The 19,088-nt window shown below is 44.0% G+C and overlaps 1 protein-coding gene across 2 annotated transcripts; it reads right to left on the minus strand.

Moving 5' to 3' along the window:
- Positions 1–5,518: 5,518 nt before the first annotated feature.
- KLHL22 (kelch like family member 22) lies at positions 5,519–19,053 on the minus strand. 2 transcript variants are annotated; one of them, XM_066199545.1, is made up of 7 exons: positions 19,000–19,053; positions 12,750–13,002; positions 11,725–11,890; positions 9,903–10,621; positions 8,600–8,792; positions 7,699–7,932; positions 5,519–6,658 (listed from the first exon to the last, which is right to left on the minus strand). In XM_066199545.1, the coding sequence occupies exons 2-7, from the start codon at positions 12,974–12,976 to the stop codon at positions 6,281–6,283; spliced, it is 1,917 nt and encodes a 638-aa protein (XP_066055642.1). In that variant the 5' UTR covers positions 12,977–13,002; positions 19,000–19,053; the 3' UTR covers positions 5,519–6,280. The 2 variants fall into 2 exon arrangements, with proteins under 2 accessions (XP_066055642.1, XP_066055641.1); XM_066199544.1 differs by having other exon boundaries at positions 12,750–13,085; positions 19,000–19,039.
- Positions 19,054–19,088: the final 35 nt, after the last annotated feature.

Here is a 19,088-nt window from a genome sequence, read left to right on the forward strand (position 1 = left end):
CGAGCTCCAAAATGGCGGCCGCGCCGGGCCGCGCGAACGCTGCGAGACACCGCCCCGCGCACGCGCCATGGCGGCGGCGGCGGCGGCGGCAGCGGGGGGCCGCGCCCGCCTCAGGGGCCGGGCGGAGGCCGGCGGCGGGGCCGGGCCGGGGGTCCGTGCCCCGGGGTCCGTGCCCCGGGGTCCCGTCCTGGCGGCCAGGGGAGCGGGAGAGCCGCCCCTTCCCCACTGCTCCGCGAGAGTCACTCAAGCCGTCCCCGGCGCACCCCCGGTCGGTGCGGTGAGTGAGGCGGGGGTGACCCCGCGCCTGCCGCATCCCCTCACAGGGCAGGGCTCTCTCGCTGCTGCAGGCGCGCTTTGACGCCGGTCACCACAGAGAAACTCCCCAGCCCTTGGCCTTAAGGTATCTGAGGGGCACCCTCCATCTTCTCCGCATCCTTCCCGGCTCGTCCTCCCTCCTCGGTGCCGCCCAGCCCCAGGCTTTGCCCCGCGGTGCCCCGGGACTGCCTCGGGCCGCTCTCAGCGCTCCTGGATCTGAGCAGTGCCAGCACCCTGACCCCAGGCGTTGGCAGACAGACACCACCTCTCCTGAGGTTTTGCTGGTTTTTACTAGTTAATTAATTTTCTTTTAAGGAACAAAACGGCCCGCTGCGATAATCATCTCTGATCTCGAGATAACTTCCTCCGTGCTCTAAGGGGCCGTTTCCTGCCTCTTCATAGCCTTGTTCCCAGATAACGGGGTCAGAGCCCTGCCTGGCCCGGGCGGGGGGGACGGTGGTGTCGCAGCTGCTGAACAGGAAGGAAACCCCGGAAAGGACTCAGCAGGGCTCGGGGGCGGCGCTGGGCACAAAGTGCGGCTGAGTTGTTTGAATTTGAGAGGGAGGTTGGCGCCCTGAGCCCGGACAGGCGCGGAGCTGTGACTCACGTCCCGGGGCCGGCGGCGGCACTCGGCCTGTGCAGCCGCGGCGACTGCCCCGGCTCCCCGGACGTGCTGGAAACCTCTGCGGATGGTGTGATTTTAGCTCGGTCCTGTGACTTCGTTGCATTTGTGCTTTTGATTTTCGTTTTGCTTCAGGGCTGGCAACGTGAAACGAAGCAGTACTTGAAAGCCAAAAAAAAAAAAAAAAAAAAAAAAAAAGCGCCAGTTCAAATGGAGAAATAGATTTAAGATGTCTGTCTTGAAGCGCTTAACTGGACTGTTGTGCAGTGTTATTCCAGCTTTGCTGTCTTTCTTTCATGCTCTGTCTTTTCCAAAAGCTCCGTCATTACACAATCATCTTTTTCCTCTTTGTTCCTCATCCTGCCTTGGCAATCAGTGCCAGCTGAGGTGTCTGGCTTGGAACATATGGGCTGTGTCTCTGCAGACATTTAGCAAAGTTCAAATCATCTAAAATGGAAGACTTCTCCGGTGTCATGTTTTAGACAAAACCGTCCAGGAAAAGTCTCATCGTTAAGATGAAAGTATCTTAAAGCAGCCCCTGAATCTGTGTTACAGGTATCATTTTACCAGCTGCTGACATACAGCCATCTCCTGGGTGGAAAACAACAGCTGTTAGTCATGTACAGCAGCACTGGCAAAACAGTGACCTAGAGATGAATAATTACATCTGAACATTCACATCTATGCAAAAAAATTTCATCCATTACTAGGAAAGTTTACTTAGTAGCTATACCTCTGATCCATTCCTACTGGTTTAAGTGCTTGTATCTACCAGTAAGAGTCAGTTTTAAACACCTGTAGACAGGCTACAATAGAATATAAAGGTTATGATGGGTTTTTGTGTCATTTGAACAGATCTGGATTGTTTTCTGTTTGACCATGGCCAAAATACAGATTAAAAGGTAGCACTTGGGCTTGCAATAACATGCTAAATAATGTTTTAAAATAATTACAAAAGCCATAAGTTAGCAGCAGATTTAGTAACACATAGTGTGTAAAAAGGAAATAAAAGTTCCTGCTGCTTCATTTGATGGAATTACAATTTTTGTTAAAATAAAAATCAAATATACATAGTGATTTTGCCTCCATTTTGTACAGATAATACTAGAATCTCAAAAGAGTTGGAACATGTCAGAAATAAGTAGTATTAATTATAACCCAGTTTTTGTGCAGTACTGCATGGGGCTGCACTGCTGCTGGAGAACCAACTCAGCCACCTTCCCATCCAGAGAGGATTCTAAGGCACGGAGATGTTTTCAGTTTGGAAGGAGCTTTCAAATTAGGTGTTCTGAACTTGTATGTATGCAGGTTGTGTGCATCCTTCAGGTAATTCCCTCCTCAGTTTTAGTAACTGTGGTTAAACGAAAGCAGATATTTTAGGTTGAAGATCCCACATTCTACTTCCATATGAGAAAAAGGTGATTTGTTCATCATTGATGTTTTCTGATAAGACTGGGCTTCAACTTCCTAAACTACAGACAATCATCTCAGGTGTATTACATCCCTGCAAATGCATTTGGTTTAGGAAGAATGGATGAATGTCTGGTACCACTTTACATTTTAGTACCTATAAATGCCTTTATGCCCTTTGACTTTACCTGTTGGCAGCTGACGCCCTCAGAGCATGGCCAGTTGCAACACAGTGGAGGAGTGGGGAGCTCAAAAGTGCATCAGCTGCCCATGAAATAAAAACTCACTTGGCAGAATATTCCCTTGAGGAGGCCCTGTACCTCTTTCCCTGTGCCCAGCTGTTCCTTCTTCCTTTCACCAGAAGCTTTTGAGCCCATCAGTTGGGCCGAGTGCCAGATAAATTGTACATGTGGCTCATCCCTAAGCAAGGAGAAGTAAATTTCTGTCAAGGGTACAGAATAAGAATCCTTATTTTGTTTCAAGTCAAGTCCTGGGTATGCTTCCAATGCAAAATTAACGATCCTAATTTAATCTATGAGGAAAATTGGAAAGGATATGTTGGATTTGGAAGTAGACAGCTGGAGAAGAAATACAGTAGTGAAAGCAGTTATGAAACAAAACTGAAGCAATCACAATCACTTCTGCAAATGTGGAAGCCTGAAATACTTCAGGATACAAGTCCACTAATTACAAATCTGGCAAATATGCCTGTACAGCTTTACCTCTGTGCTGGCAGGAAATAGGAAAATAGATCATCAAGAAACCTAATTACTATTCTTCTGGACTTCCTAATGTATCAGCAGTTTGTGTTGGTATTTTGATCACTCAGTTCTGGAAGAGCTATTTGATTGTTCTCTCACAGACCAGAAATAACTTAAAGCTTTCTTAGTTCATTGTCCATCTGTCCACAATGTCTTGTTTTATACTGGCTCAGAGAGCTTACTGTAAAAAAAAAAAAAAAAAAAAGAAAAAGAAAGAAAGCCTTTTACTGTCAGATACAAGATTGACATATTTAGGACACCAGAGAATTTATAAATAAAAAAGTACAGAATCAGCTGGAAATCCCTGTGGGTACATGTTTCTTTTGAGGTAACAAAGCTTAAGTGGGCTCATGAAAGTTCAGTTCCTGAAGCATTATTCCTGAAAGGAAAAGCAATCAATAATAATTAATTATTGTAATTCCTGCAATTTGTTCATATAGGTAATGGTAGTAAACAAGAAGTCCTTTATGTCTGCTGAGTAGAAGAAAATTGACATTTTTAAAGCAAAGCAATTTTATTATTATTTAGCCTGTGTGCTAGTTTGAGAAAATGACATGCTGGCCTAAAATGAGCTACATGCAAGTACAGTAGTGCATACTGTAACTTTCAACAGTCACATTTTGCTCAGATGTAAAGAAATTTCGGGGCTGAAAGCAACAAGTTCTATTTTGATCAAATATTACCTGCCCTTAAATTTAGTTCATGTAGCATAGGGTTATTAGACCAATAAGTAAAAAAGGAGAAAAATAACGTAGTGCTAAGGTAGATGATCATCTACTTTAAGTAATTTCCTTGCAAGTGCATTCTAAGCCTCATATTCATTAGATTTGCACAGCATCCAACTGCAACAATAAGTGAATAATGCAATCACAAAATTGCATATACAGATAAATGGAATAATGGATGAGCTCTCTAGAAATCAGTATTCAAACACAGGAGTGACGGGGTAGAAGCTGGAACCCACCCCCCAAATTTTCTCAAGCTGTTTCTTTGGCTCATTAATTACTCATGAATGTCTTCTATTCTCCTATGTAATCTAAGAATCAGCCTCTCAGGTTGGTTATTTGTAACAGTGAGTAATACCCTCTAGTGGTACGCATAGGAAAAGGAGCTAGACAAAGAATGATTATTTATTTTATCATTGTTAAAGAGGCTAAGTGAGATTTCATCTAAATAACATAAATAACCCTCTATCTTTGTGTAACACAGGACATCACTGGTCTGTCTAGAGGTGCTGGTTAAAATGGAAAATGCACTGCATTGACTTAGATGTCTGTTAGACAGAAACAGCTGGGTCTTTAATCACTTGTTTGCAGAGGAAACAAATTGTCTGGAAGGAGTGGTTCTAGTGATACCCAGGTCAGTGAGTTGTGTCCTTACATCTGAAGGCTGCATTTAATTCCTACATATTACAAGTAACTCTGCAGGCAAAAAAAGAGGAATATTTATCAGTCTCTAATATTGCGGTGTAATAAAGTCTGTATTTCCAGACCCTGTGTGCAGTCCAGAGTTTGCTATCAAAACAGTGTTTTCTGAAAAAGCTCATAATCAGGGTTTCCTACAGTTACCAAGTCTTTTGCTTTATTTGCCAGTTGGCAAAGGTTCAGAGATGGAGGTGGAAATCGAGAGTGCTGAAGAATAAAGTCCAACAAATGCCCCTCTTACCAAGAAAAAGCTACTGAACTCATTTAAACAAATGTGCAAATAGTCTTGAACCTTTTCCCAGAAGCCCAGTCTACTAAAGCAGAGTAACCTAGGTCTATTTTGAAATCATCTTTGCTTCCATGAACAGAATACCCCCAAGCAGGAGGAATATCAGGAACTTACTGCATTTCTCTGAAGTAGCACATCCATGTGCAGTATTTGTCACTGTGTGATGACACTTGACTAGTCCCAAGTCATTCTGGTTGTCACTGGTTTTGCCTTTCTGCAACCCCGTTATTGCTGTAAGATTTAAAAGCTTTTGGTAGTTTTTCAGGATTTTCTGGTGGCACTGATTACTCCACCCCTCCAAGAGGAAGGATCTCATACTGTCCAGTATCACACTGGTTCAGATTTTAAATCAGCTTCTAACCTAATGTTAAGCAAGATGGTAAGTCAGGAGTCAATTATTTTAAGGCCCCATGAAGGAAGGATTTACTGTGCCTTATCTTTCTCAGCTGTAGTTCCTGGCATTCAGCTACTGCAGGGTCTTGGACCAGTGTAATCTTCCATACTTCTTGTTATCTCATTATTTATTTCCTTTGCTGTGGCAAACCAATCTCTGTTCTCTTTATTCTCTTCTAAAGCATATAATAAAAGAATGAAAAAATTGCCCATCTCCCAGGCTGGAGTAACTTTGTCAGTACTGCTGTAGGATATAATGGAACTTTCAGCCACCACATCACTGTTAATAAAACGGAGACAGCAGTTAAAAAAGTTCTGACAAGAATTTATTAATTTATGGTTGAGAACAAATGTGTCTGACAGTGGAATGATGAGATTGCCATATTCTGTACAGATTTTTCTAGAAATCCTCTTTCCACTGTGTTGACAGAACTTGCAGTATAGAAGTTCAGGAGTGGGTGTCAGTTCACAGACTCTCAGCCAGTTACAAGGATGGCTGCATGCCCAGATGAGATGAAGGTTCAGACTTGCTACTGTTCCTGTTTCTGTATGTTCACTCTTGCTGAAAAACTAATCAAGCTGTCTGACACCTGGCAACAGGAGGGCAGCACTAGGTGTTACCTTCCTGTATTAATCTGGCTAGGAAGTTTTATTACCCAAAAGAAAAGGAAAAAAAAAAATCTCAACAAGCTATTTTGAGCTAAAAGCTGGAAGGAAAGAAGCTAGTCAAGCTGAGCCTTCTGTGCTTTTTTTCTGTCCATGCTGAAGACTGAGAAAAGCCTCCTTCAGAGTACAAGAACCTCTGTACAACTGGGGGGGAAATGGCAGTTGTGTGGTTACTTTAAAAACGCTGCTTTCTGGCAGGTGGGCAGGTCCTGTAAGTGCATTTTGTGCAGAACACTTGCAGATGGGTAGATATTGGCTGTGAATGGCATTTTGTGCAGAACACTTATTTTTAAAACCATTAAATACTTTTATGTATATAAGAAAGACATATAAAATCTCTGAAGTACTTTCCCCAAGCCTTAATTTCCTCATCCACTGGCAAAAAAAAAAATAAAGTTTTCTAATCTTCACTTGAGTTGTCAAATTCCTCCCAGTCTGATACGCTCATAACTTCTGATGGAAAGTCAAGATGATGCTTCATTCGGTCTGCGTGCCATTCTGAGAGCCACTTCTCTGTTTCCATTAAAATAGCCCTGGGCAACGTGAGGACACAGGCAGCCATCCCAGAAATATCATCCTCCAGCTGGGGTCCTTCCTCCCAACAGTCTCTCTCTGCATCATAAATGTGGACATAGTCCATGCGGATTCCCCTGTTGTGGGATCTGCCTCCCAAGACATAGATCCTGTTGTCTAAGACTGCAATGCCTGGCTCTCCATGTCCTGCGGGAAGTGGACAGACATTTGTCCACTGGTCAGTGCTTGGCTTATAGCAGGCAACCTGTAAAGCAAAAAAGGAAAAGAGAGAAGCCAAGACTGAACGTGTATCCTAGTGACAGAGCCTGGCCATAAGGTAAACTATTTAGGAAAGAATATCATCAGTCTTTTGACAGTATGTTGATAATGGAGGCAGCATGTGACTATCTAATACAAGTACAGTGCTCAGCAGAAAATTGTGCATAGTTGCCACATAGCTTTGAAATCAAAATTCTGACCCTGCTGCTGGAGTAACAGCTGTATGTCATTACAAAAATGTATACAAAAGTGAAAGAAATGGGAACATGTGCTAACATAAGCCCAGGCATAATGCACCTGTTTGCATTAGAGAAAAAATGCTGGAACATACAAATATGACAGATCTGCTAAGCTGCCTCTGTGCCATATGTTGGAGAGTTTTAGATTTCATTGGGTACCTACTTGACTAAATGCTTTCATTTGTAGGCACCTTCTTATCATTCAGATACACTCTTCAGCTAGATTTAATTCTGCCATCTCCACTGGCTCTATAAAAACAGTTACTTTTTTTATCTTCTTCTCAAGAGTCTAGCAGTTCTAGAAGCTGGAATAAGGTTCAAGAGAATTCTCTCCAGATGTCCCTTACCATCAGATACTGTACATTTTAATTGCATTATACAACTGCCATCCAAGATATCCTGAACAGCTCTGCCCTGCAATTACACATTGGTAATTCAAAAGTTCTCCACTTAGAAAAAATGCTTGTAAAGACAGCATAAAGTAAATTTAACTGATGTGCTACTTACTGGGCATTTGCATGCCAATGAAGTTACCCATCAGAGATGTTTCAAAATGGGTAAGAATTCCAAGTGCTAGAGCTTTAATGCTTTTGGGGGTGAGACAAAGCGTCCAAGACGGACAACAGTAAGTAAATCATTGCCAGTTCTGCAGGCGAGTGGGGGAGAGCTTGTCCAGCAGCCACTGCTGAGCAGACAGTTTTATTTGCAGAAAGTAGGAGAAAGACATTACATCTAAGTGCCAGCATCCATAAGAAACCAGACAAGAGAGAGGTGTGCCATGTCTCACCTGGTGAACGTCCCTCCTGTAGCCGGAGTCGTTGTTGCTGCCCCCGATGACGTAGAGCTTTCCCAGCAGGGCAGCCATGCCGTGCCACGCCCGCCTCACTGGGCCGTCCGCCAGCACGTCCCAGCGGTCAGTCCTGGGGTCATAGCACTGCAGCTCCTTCAGATAGTCCTCTCCTCTCCTCCCACACGTGATGTACATCTTCCCATCCAGCGCTGCTCCCGCGTGCGCGTACACCTGCACCACCACAGCAGCAGCAAAGCAAGAGGTTGAGGTCTGGATTTATGTATCTCTCCCAGTTTTGAAAGCAGGGAATGGACATGAAGGGGGTGACACTCTTCATGAGTTATGCAGAGATCAAAATCAGAAAGGGTTTTCTTATGGACAGTTCTAAGATACTGTAATTGTGAATTTCTGAATGAAACACACGAGAATTTCTAAAACTGCAGCATTCTGTCTTTATTGTTTCTTGATCAGAAGATCATTCATACTATAACTTTACCGCCTAATCTACTTGGAAGCCTTTTTATTGGTAACTTTTCTTATACAAGCAGTGTTATCAGAAATGCAAGTTATTCTACTTAGTAGCACTCAATTCAGGCTTTTGATATTTTCAGCGCTGACACACATTTATTATTCGTTTTATTAATAGTTTTAAAGATTAACACAATAAAGGCAAAATCAGCAAGAAATAGGAAAAATAAGCATTTAACTGGAAAATGTAATTTACATATGCTATTATTTTATTTTCTTGTCATCCATTTGTTCCATATACAGAGTTTACTGCTTTCCATCTGAATATCAGCAAATGAAAAGTTACACCAGAGAAAAACATCTAGCAAGATTAAATCAGCAAGTGGGGAACAGTGGTAGTGTGTGTGTGTGTGGCTAATGCACTCCTTACCTCCTTCTTCAGAGGTGTCACATATTCCCAAGTGTTGGTTTTAGGGTCATACCTCTCCACTTCCCTCAGGTCTTCATGGTAATCTCGGCCTGCGACGGCATAAATATAGTTGTCCACGACACAAACACTGAGGTCAGCGTGCTCCTGCTGCAGGGACTGGATCTGGAACCATCTGTTGTGTCGTGGGTCATACCTTGTAAAAGAATGGGATCAAAGAGAGTTATTCCTAGAGCCATAGTATCACTGCTGGAATACCAGACAGCTCCATGGATGTGGGTTACTGCGCTGTCTTTCAGCTGAAATTGAGCTCAGCTGTAAGTGATGGAAATTTGAAGCATTTTATTATTAGCAAAGTTGTTTCATTCTATTTATAGAAGACGTGCTTTAGCTGACATAATCATGCTATAAAAGCCTAGGTTTTCCATTATCTTGTACACTGCTCTCAGATTACATATCACAATCTCTGTTTGCACAAAGCCATTCTACAAGATAGCACAGTCTAAAAATAGCACAAAGACTGAATCTGGATCTTCAAGCATACAAGGAGGGCATAAATATGTGGTGGGTTCTTTGATTCCTGTCCCCAAATATCTGCTGCTCAAAGTGAATCTCATGATTCACTTTCATGTCAAACTATCTCTTTCATCTGGAAATTTTAGTTACAGAGAAAACTGGTTGAGAATTGAAACTATGCCTGCCATACAGTAAGAGCAACTCAGCTAAGACTTGTAAACATGAGCACAATATAAAGGTAAAAGGGTTTATATCTGTTTTTGCAATGTAATGGGCATGAAGGTCTAAACCTGATCCTTCCTCCTGCTCTTTTCCCTGTCACACAGAAATGTAAAAGGACTCTGGAATGCTGCTATTGTGCACACAGATTTTTGAAAATCTGTTGGTAACAGCATTTTATTTTAAATCCTTTTGTATTGGAACAAAAACTACACATAGAAGACTTCCAGAAAATGCTAGTTAGAGAGCATCTAGACAACCTAGAGTTCAGGCTCATTACTGCTTCCCACACCTTTAATACTTCCCTCCTCCAACAAAGCAGAAAGTAGCAGGAGTAATGCTCTTGAATGAGTAGCTGTTTCTACACTGTCAGGCTGGGCTTGGTCTCCTAAGCACTGCTGGGAGCTTCCTGTAACTATGAAGCTCATTTCTTGTGTTTTCTTTCAATGAGGCACCTGCTCAGTTCTAATCTTTTGGCTGGCAAGTGTACTGACTGTCTGCTGGCTTACTGACTCAGAAATGGACAACAGCGTGGCAATAAAAATTAATAGCAGGATTATCCTTATCTTACCTCCAACACCTTGACTCTGCTCGAAAGCCACTTACATTGTTGTCTCCACCAATTAAATATACAAAATTATTGAGAACAGCAATCCCTTGGTTGGACATTCTGGGGGCTAGTGCAGCTGTAAAGTGCCTCCACTCCCCCAACAAGGGGTTCAAATACTTGGCTTGATCACTGAGGACAATGGATGGAGTAGAATGCATCCCTCCGAATCCCACGACACACTGGAACTCTGATCTCAGCTGTGTCTGGGAGCTCTGAAGCATTGGCTGAAGACATTCATTCTTGTGGTACATTAATGCATCTGCAACTGTATCTTTTAAAGGACACGGACTTAATTTGTCATGAAGCCTTTGCAGGATCTGCGGTTCCATCAGAGGAAAACGAACTGTCTCAAGTAGCTTAAGGGGCTCCATCAGGGAGACCTGATCTGTCTCCAGTTCCTCTGGAGAATAGTGATAAAAAAGTGCTCCATCATAAACTTCAAACTCATAGTTAACCTCCAAACGGTTGCTGCTGAGAAGGGAGTAGACTTTCTGCAGGGGTAGCTGTCGGTACACTTGTGTCCTTGAGAAAGCTGTAAAGTTCTTCAAAATGTAGGAGTCCAGCTGCTCACTCAAATGCCTCAAGTCATAGTGGTCAGCTAGTCTGTACACGTCAAGGATGTTCTCTTCATCTACCCAGGACATGAGGAAATCACAACAGAACTTAATGACTTCTGGAATCTGCAAGAGAGAGATTTTTCATTTCAGACACCACGTGCCCCACACTTGAGAGACACGGGACTCAAGCCTGGGATGACTGTAAGGAAACTGTCCATGAAATGGCTGCTCTCCTCACAGTCTGACCACCGTGGTCACTTCTGCCCTATTCACATTTCTCCAGAGAAAGAGAACTCAGTGTGGCTATGTACAGCCCTTCTAGCCATGCTGTACTGCCAGACTGAGTTTGGCTCCAGGTGCAGCTGCACTGTGTCTTCCAAGACACATGGGACACTGGGCAGCCAGGAAAACAGACACAGAGAACATGGTGACTACAGTCACTCTGTGTTTGTTTTTTCAGCGCACTAGAGACATACTATCTCAAAGATTGTATCTGTAACAAATACATCACTCAGGAGCATAGGAAGCCATTGGAAAGGAAGATGAATATTTAGTATTGTCTTCTGAACACAACCTGACAGGAGGAACTACTGGCAAACAAAGAACAAACTGCTGTCCAGGAGCCCCCCTGCTAACAAAGTGTGGAAAAACCAACCAAAGCAAGCACTCACAAAGTTTAAGATTTGGTACCAAAGCCTTGTGCAGCAGTTAGCTGCAGAGAAAATTAGTGAAAAAAAAAAACTTGTCTTAAAAGCTCATGAACCCTGCACTTAGTGCAAACCATAGTGGCAGGATTTCCTGTAGTGACAGGGTCAGGAGAGGTCATGTGCCTGTGGACTCACTTGGGGAAGACCTTGAGCAGCACAGCAATTTCTGAGCAGCAAACCCCATTCTTTACCATAGGCCAGGGATATTCTGTTTCAGGGAAGCTCTCATTAGCAGATCAGTGAAAGTGAATGCTGTATAAAATACTCCTCTAGATGAAAAGGGTAATGTTTCAAGTAATGAAACTATTGGCACAAATGAGATGTGCAAGTACCCATCCATTCTTCCTACTGTTCCACAGTTAGTTCTAGTGGATACAGCATCCCAGAAATCCTTCTTGTCGTGCCCATGCTCCTGCTCACCTCTTAACCCTCCCTCTAACCAGATAGCCACGTTTTCTGTTTCTTTCATCGTTGCTTTTGTTTCTTGTTTCTTTTTTGTCGCATCTCCCAGTACCTCACCTGAAGTTGACAGGCTGCAGCTAAGGTTTCCTGCACACTGTTGACACTGAGTTCCAGCTCAGAAGTGTAAATGAAGTTCAAGATTTTACACATTGCATTGTAGGAGATGCCATGAATATGAACTTCTTCTTGTTCCATCTCCCTCAATCCTCCTGCAAACATTCCTCTGCAAAACAGACAATGGCACATGCTATAGCAGATTTGCCTTAAAGCTATTTCCAGTTTGCTCATCTTATGTTGTCCTGAATATAAAAAATATTCAGAAATACAAAAACCTAGCTAGACACTTTTATATGATTACCTCTTCTCTAAGTTAAGAGTACAGGCCTTTAGGATCTAAGAAAGTAACTCTTCATTGTGTAGGAAAACAGTAGAGGCAACCTAGAAGGTACAGTTCACAGGTGGACTAAAATACAGACCCAGCACATATGGTCAATGGTCAAAGGCAGATACTCTGGGGCTGGGGAAAGAGGAAACGCAGAGGAACTTGGGCCAGTGGGAATTTTTTTCTAAGGTAGAGCAGTTCTTCCTTCAGTTAGAAGTTTGTCTGGATTGACTTGGGTGTTTGCTCTATGAAAACAAAGAAACTGCTAATCAAATAGGCTGGGGGTTGCCTGGTTTAATGGCCAGCAATGTGCCCTGCAGGCACACAACAGTGACCCACCTCCAGTGAGTGTTTGTGTATTATGAAATGATCACAACGGGCAAAGTCTTACAGTGCTAAGGATATGTTAAAAGCCACTTAGAGTGCACTTAAGCAGAAGACACCAGTTCAGATAGCCTCTCCTCTTTATAAACCTCCAAGTACCTCAGTGAATTTAGTGGAGGTAAGCTCAGTGTGCAGGAACAAGAGCTTTATTTCTGCAGAGAAATAACAGAGAGATGAATAAAGCCATAGTTAGTATTTTGAAACAGCCTCAGCTCCATCTCAGGGCTCTGATTTTAGATTCAGAAGGAGTATGCCCAGACAGAAGATTTGGATGTCCCAGTTCTGACTGAGACACGTGCGCGTTACCGAGGCGTACCTGAAGTAGTCACAGGACGCGGCCAGGAGGATGCGATGAGCCTCGATGGGTTTGTCCTCCACCACCAGCACCACATCGAAGAGGATGCTGCTGTCCCGCAGAGACACCAGCCCGCTGAGCAGGGCCTGCGAGTGCTCTGCGCTGCGGTAAGTGTTGCTGCTGCGCTGCTGCAGGGACGGCTCCAGGGCAGCTTTGTGTGCCTGAGTCAGCTCCTGATCCTCCGCCATCCCAGGCAGAAATGCTCAGCCACCAGCTGCAGCAGAATGAAAGCTGTGAGGCAACAGAACCAGCAAAGGTTTGTGCCTTTTGCTTTGCAAACGGTCCTCTGACCCTTGCCTGTCACAGAAAATAAAGCAGCTCTTCAGCCAATGGAGAGGCAGTTCTATGCTGAACAAATCATTCCAAATTACACTGAAAACAGACAGATGGACATCAGCACACCAAAGTGGCACAATAAGGTTTTCCAAAAACATGTGTTCCAACTCCTGGGTTTTCAGACCAATATCTGAGTATGTGTCACATGGGGGTTTTTTTTTTCTTAGCAAGAGTTTCACTTCCCAATCCATTACCAAACCCCCATGTTTCTTTCGTATTTCTGCATCATCATCTGCAACAAAAAATGGACCAAATTTTTGCCACGTTCCAAATTGCCTAATATTCTCAGGTAACTTTTCTGCAATATAAACTGCACCTTCCATCTTTCTCTTAATATTTTACCACAGAATCAGAAAGCTCTCCTCTCTCCCTGTGTTTGCTTTTTCCATTTTCTGTAGCTGAGCACATTTCCAGCCATAATTGTGCAAAATACTGTATGAAACTGCAGGCTTCAAAATGAGTATTTCCTCCAGAATGCGCACTGTCCAAGACTATCCTGTACCTTTTTCTAGGGCTGCCATGGACACACTGGGAAGGTCCCCTATGGCACATTGGGAAACACCTGTAAAAAGCTATCTGGAAGTGATTGTGTTTCATGTCTATGGTTAAGCAATCAAAATCTCATGAGTCCTCTTCTACCATCCTGTAATTTACCGTGTCCATTGTGTCTGAAGAATGTCAGAAGCTGTAGCAGTCAGAGCTTCTACACTCTACACAGTTGTCAGAGCACATTAAAAAAACAGCCCCCATTAGCAAAAGGAAGTAAGTGAGCTCATATGGCTGCTAACACATTCATAAGATCCTCTCTTCAGCAACCTGGGAAACAGCTTAGTACCACAAGGGACAGTCACAAGGGGTTAGCAGCAGTCAGGGAAGCAAAAGAGAACAAACAGTGAAGAAATGGAACCACTGTTTAATTGTGCCAGCCATAGACAGGGAGTGCAGCACTGGAGATCTCTCAAAATACTGCAGGTATTCTTGGTATGGGCGCAAGGAAGGAGCTGCCCAGATGACAGCAAGAAATATGAAAATGTTCATTGTTCTGCCTGAGGAAGTTAGCCTACACTGTCCAAAACAAAAGGAAGGTGGGTGTTGCATGGTGAACGGGATGGAAAAAACCCTGAGAAAGTGTATTAATGTTCATCTGCTCTTTGCCAGCAAAACCAGAAAAGACAGCAGCTCAGAAGAGGAGCTCTGACAAGACAGCCTTCTGGGGAGCACTGAGGTCGATTAGAGAGGGAAAACTATCCATCATCAGCTGAAGAGATGAGTAATGGGTTAGTTTTCATGACAGGTTGATGCTTTTCCTAGAAATCACATGAAAGCAGACAAAACATTACTGTATCATTGCATTTGCTCCTGGGGAATACTAAGAGTGATGGATTGAGGCAAGGGAAATAATACAGTAAGAAAGGCAAGTGAAACAGTGACTGTTACATGATGTTGATCAGAAATTTCCCATTTCACTAAAAGGAAATAAATGCAGCAAAACCAAAGTAGGGTGACATATGGTCCAAATGAGGAACTGATTAAGATTAATTCTGTTAATGTGGTTTAATGTGGTTAAAGCTCCAAAAGAGGTTACATCTTTTCCTCTTCTGAGAGAGCTGTATCAAAACAAGTCCCCATGGAAGTAAAATCACTGTATCAAAAAAACAGAAGTAAAAGCAACAAATTAACTATTTTCTGCCTCTCAAGTAATTTCAGGAGTAGGGGAAAAGAATGACCTTTGATACAATCTCATAGCATATCATATACTGCAGTCATTGGTGGGAGAGAGGCCAAGGCAAGATAAGTGAGAGATAAAAACACACCGGCCACTGAAGCCCTGTAACAAGTGTTAACAAAGAAATGTATTGTAGGAGAAGCAGGTTACAGAGAGAGAGATCCACGCAGGGTAGAGTGGGAAACCCATATAATAATGCAAGCCTTTACTTTTTTCATTTTAATTAATATGACTGTAGATAGTTACTGTTCAGAATACATTCTCTATCCGAATAACCTTTAAAAGTAACAGAAAGGGGGTGAAGCTTATGCTTCTGATTATTCAACTGAAATAACTCATTACCTACCCAGGAAGAGTTGTGGAAATTTTTTAAAAACAAAATCCCTTCTCTGATCAACAACAGAAGACTTGCTTTCATCACAAAGGCATGTGGCTTATGACTGAGGAAGTTGTCACTGGGACAGGAGGATTTTAGGGAATGCACTGTAGTTTGATCAATGGCAAAATGGTGAGAAACTGGTATGCTGGTTTGCTCTTGTGCTCACTGAAATTCCTCACCCTTTTAAGAACACAGGGTCTAGGAATGGAGTAACAACCACAAGCAGAGGGGAAGGGAAAAGTAAAAGGCATGACAAAATAGATATGGTAGAGGAGAAGGCAGTGTCTGTCCCAATGATATTTTCCAACACAGATCAATTGTCACACCATGGTGTTCCTGTGCTGCCATTACAGCTAACGCAGCCTGTTTTCTGCCGTGCTTTAATGTGGCGTAGATCATCTACAGTGCAGAAGTCTGTTGTTGGTATGATGCACACCTGGCCAAATATTCACCCCTCGTATGACCAGCATCCAGGTCAGAGAGGTGCTCCTAATGTGAGGTGCATGTGTGGGTTTGGGGGTGTCTTTTTGTAAAGTTGTGCTGACAGCCTTGATTCTCTACTGTAGAGAAATGGCTGGATGCAGGAAGGATTAACCAAGTTAGTTTCTATGGAAACTCAGACATTTTTGTATTCAAGAGCTCGTGGCTGTCAGTTACATCACTACAAAGAGGTGTTTTACGCAGATAGTGATATTTTCTTGTGCATCAGCTGTGCCCAAAATAAACTCGAGCTCGCTGGTGTCGGGTATCCAAATCTGTTTAGCTTACTGCCATATGGACAGGTGGCTCGAGCTTGGTGGGGGTCCCATGCTTTCTTAGAAGTGTGGAATAATTTAGACTGGAAAGAAACTTGGGAGGTCTCTAGTCCAATCTGTGCTCGAAGCAGGGAAACCTTCAAAATCAGGTCAGGATGTGGAGAGTCTGGTCTAGTCGAGTGCAAAATCTCCATCCCTGTCAGTAGTCAGAAAACTGATTGTTTAACCACCAGATTCGTTTTCTTCTTTAGCTGTCTGAATTTTTTTCCTGCAGTTTGTGACACATGCCTCTCATCCCTGGCATGGTGTACCACAAAGCAGAGTTTGGCTCTACACTGTCCTGTGCCCATTAGGTAGTTTTAAAAATGTCAGTTGGCTCTGCCCTTATTCTTTTTGACCCCCCACTGAACAAATCCAGTGTTCTTGCCTTGCAGCTGCTTCTATCTTCTTGTAAGTGCTCTGGCCCTGTGCGGTTCCTCCACTGAATTCTCAGGTTTTTCTTTCAGTAGAGACCTCAAAACTGGGCACAGTATTCCAATTTTTTGGGATTGTGAGTGGTTAATAGAGTGGGAAACAATAATTTCACATGACCTACTGGCCACACTCTCACTAACACAGCCCAGGTATGAAGCTGGACCCCACTGGAGAAATCATATTCAACTAGCTGCTCATCAGGATCCCCAGGGTCTCTTCCTTGCAACCAGGCTTGTCTCCTACCTGCTGTGATAACTGGAGTTACTCTTACCCAGCATGACTTTGCTTTTGCTGTTAAAAATGATGTAGTTCCTCTCTTGGTCCCCTCTTAGAGCTTGCTGTCCTCTTTCTTGCAGGCCATACTCATCAGAGCTTTTCCCTGACACAGAACGACCAGTATGGTGTGCTGGTTGGGATCCAAATACATTAGGCCCTTAAAAGTCTTAATGCATTGGAGGAATTTGAAAATCTGTGCCCTGAGGCTTCCCACACCTTCATCTCTCCCTAGGGAGTACCAAGGATTAGGATTTAAACCAGGATTCCAGCTGCAAGCCTGACAAGACAAGAGACAGGGCTGGAGAAAAAAAAAAAAAAAAGGCTGGAGCAAGACTCTGTTGAGTCCTGGGGGCTGCAGATGCCAGCAGGCAGAACCTGGCCATGCACCAGAACTTTAACGGGGCAGAGGACACACAAACAAACCATCAGCTAAGTCAGGGAGTGTGCAGAAAGGGGAGGCAGCTGAGTGCCTACCAAAATACTTGGGAAAACAAATGTGATGCCACAACCAATGTAAAATGAAAAGCAAAACTATTGTTCATTCCAACTGGAGTGCAAATACCAGAATAGTTCATTAACTGTGTGATAATTTGTGATGGGCACTTGTGAAACTGTTACATAGAAGACAAGTGAGTTCATGTTACATGTAGACAAGACTTAAACCAGTTTTGTGCTCTCTTTTAAGGAAAAGGGAGGAAAGGTAAAGGGAAGACAGAAGCTTATGTCAGTAATTCTTCTTTCAGAATTGCTCTGTGCATTCACAACTGTGCAAAAATAAGTATTCTAAAAGAATCCATTTTAGGAACATTCTACAAATACAAGAAACAACACAAACAACTCCTTTTGACCGAGGTCCCCACAAAAAGGAAGAAGGGAGGATATCTGGTATTATATAATATCTCAGCATTATTTTTGAGCACTCAAATGATGACGTGCTTTTGCCTGCACTGTACACACAGTCTTCCCTTATGTCACTAATGAAATATGCAGAAACACACTCTGAATTGACTTTCTGAGGCATTTTCAGTTTCCAGCATTAGTAGTATACTTGAAGTGTGGGAGGAAACCAAAAGGCGTGGCTTGGGAAACAGCTTTTGCAAACTGTGCTGTCTCACAAACGTTGGCATTCATTCCTTTCAGCAAACACCTGGGGGGTTTTGCTTTTCCCCCCCCCAAACCCATTACAAGTTATTTCTAAGACATATCCAGAATAAAACATCTAATTTAAAATGTACATGACAACACCACCATGAAGTATATCTATATTTAAATAAATGGATACTTAAAAATATTTTTCCTCCCATGAACAGTAGTATAACCTAAAGAATAGGAGCTTCTCTAATTTGAGTGCTTTACCTTATCTGTAACAGATTTGCAACTTACCCACATTCATAGAACTGAAATGTTTCCTGTCGTGTAATTTTTGTATCATTTATAAATTAGCCAAAATGCTCAAAGAATTTTGAGAAACTCAGGTAGCTGCCAAGACTTGAACCTGATTTATTGAATTGCTTAATCCATATCATGACCTTTTAAGTATTCTAAAAAACAAGGAGGAAAAAAATTGGAAGTAATTATTTCTATGCCAAGCACAACACTTAAATGACCTGGAAGAGAGCAAAGGCCTCTTTCAGGACTTTCCGGCTCCAGTTTCTCATAAACGTGATTTTTTTTTTTCACATTATTCACATTAATTTTGTTCTGGCAGGTGTCTGTGGGGTTCTAACCCATGACTTAGACATTTCTCAGCAGTGACACGGAACGAGCGGTTTTCCCTGCAGGGGAAGGTGACCTGGAGTTGCACAGCGCTCAGCGAGGCAGCCTGGCTCCAGCCCAGCCCCGTGACGAAGAGGTCAAAGCCAGGTGAAGCACAGTGACGGTTTTACTTTCTGTTACCGGCCTGACAACGCCTTTGCGGGTGCTGACACCGGCTGCGGCCGCAGCCGCTCCCCGGCCAGCCCTGCACGGGTCCGCGGGGCCGGCCTCCACCTGCCGGCCGTCCTCAGGCGGCACCAGGGCGGGGGCCGCCCGGGCAGACCCGCCCCGGCCCCCGCTCCGGCCGCGGTACTCCCTCCCGTTCTCCCGCCGTGTCCCCGGGCAGCAGGACACGGCCTCGCCCCGAGGGGTCGGGCCGGGACACGCTCCCAACGCTCGGCCCCGGGGCTCCGCGGCGCCCCCCGGGGAACGGCAGCGCCGGTGCCGGCAGAGGAGCGCCGGGCGGCCCGGCCGGGGCCCGCGCTCCCTCGCCCCCGCCGCAGCACCTACCGAGAGCGGCGGCGGCGCCTCCGCCTTCATGTGCGACCCGGAACCCACCGGGCGAGGGAGGGGCGGCGGCGGCCGGAACCGAGGCGGGC

This window comes from Chamaea fasciata, unplaced genomic scaffold (assembly GCF_029207755.1).
Source record: "Chamaea fasciata isolate MVZ Bird 193981 ecotype frontalis unplaced genomic scaffold, bChaFas1.0.hap1 SCAF_18, whole genome shotgun sequence".
Classification (NCBI taxonomy): Eukaryota; Metazoa; Chordata; class Aves; order Passeriformes; family Sylviidae; genus Chamaea; species Chamaea fasciata.

What these genes read in the sequence shown, in the direction of transcription:
- KLHL22 (XM_066199545.1), bottom strand. Translation starts at nt 12,976, where the DNA reads ATGGCGGAGGATCAGGAGCTGACTCAGGCACACAAAGCTGCCCTGGAG. An exon ending in CTGCAGCCTGTCAACTTCAG is followed by an intron (nt 10,622 to 11,724) that starts GTGAGGTACTGG and finishes TCTCTCTTGCAG; the next exon opens with ATTCCAGAAGTCATTAAGTT. An exon ending in TGACACCTCTGAAGAAGGAG is followed by an intron (nt 7,933 to 8,599) that starts GTAAGGAGTGCA and finishes GTGGTGGTGCAG; the next exon opens with GTGTACGCGCACGCGGGAGC.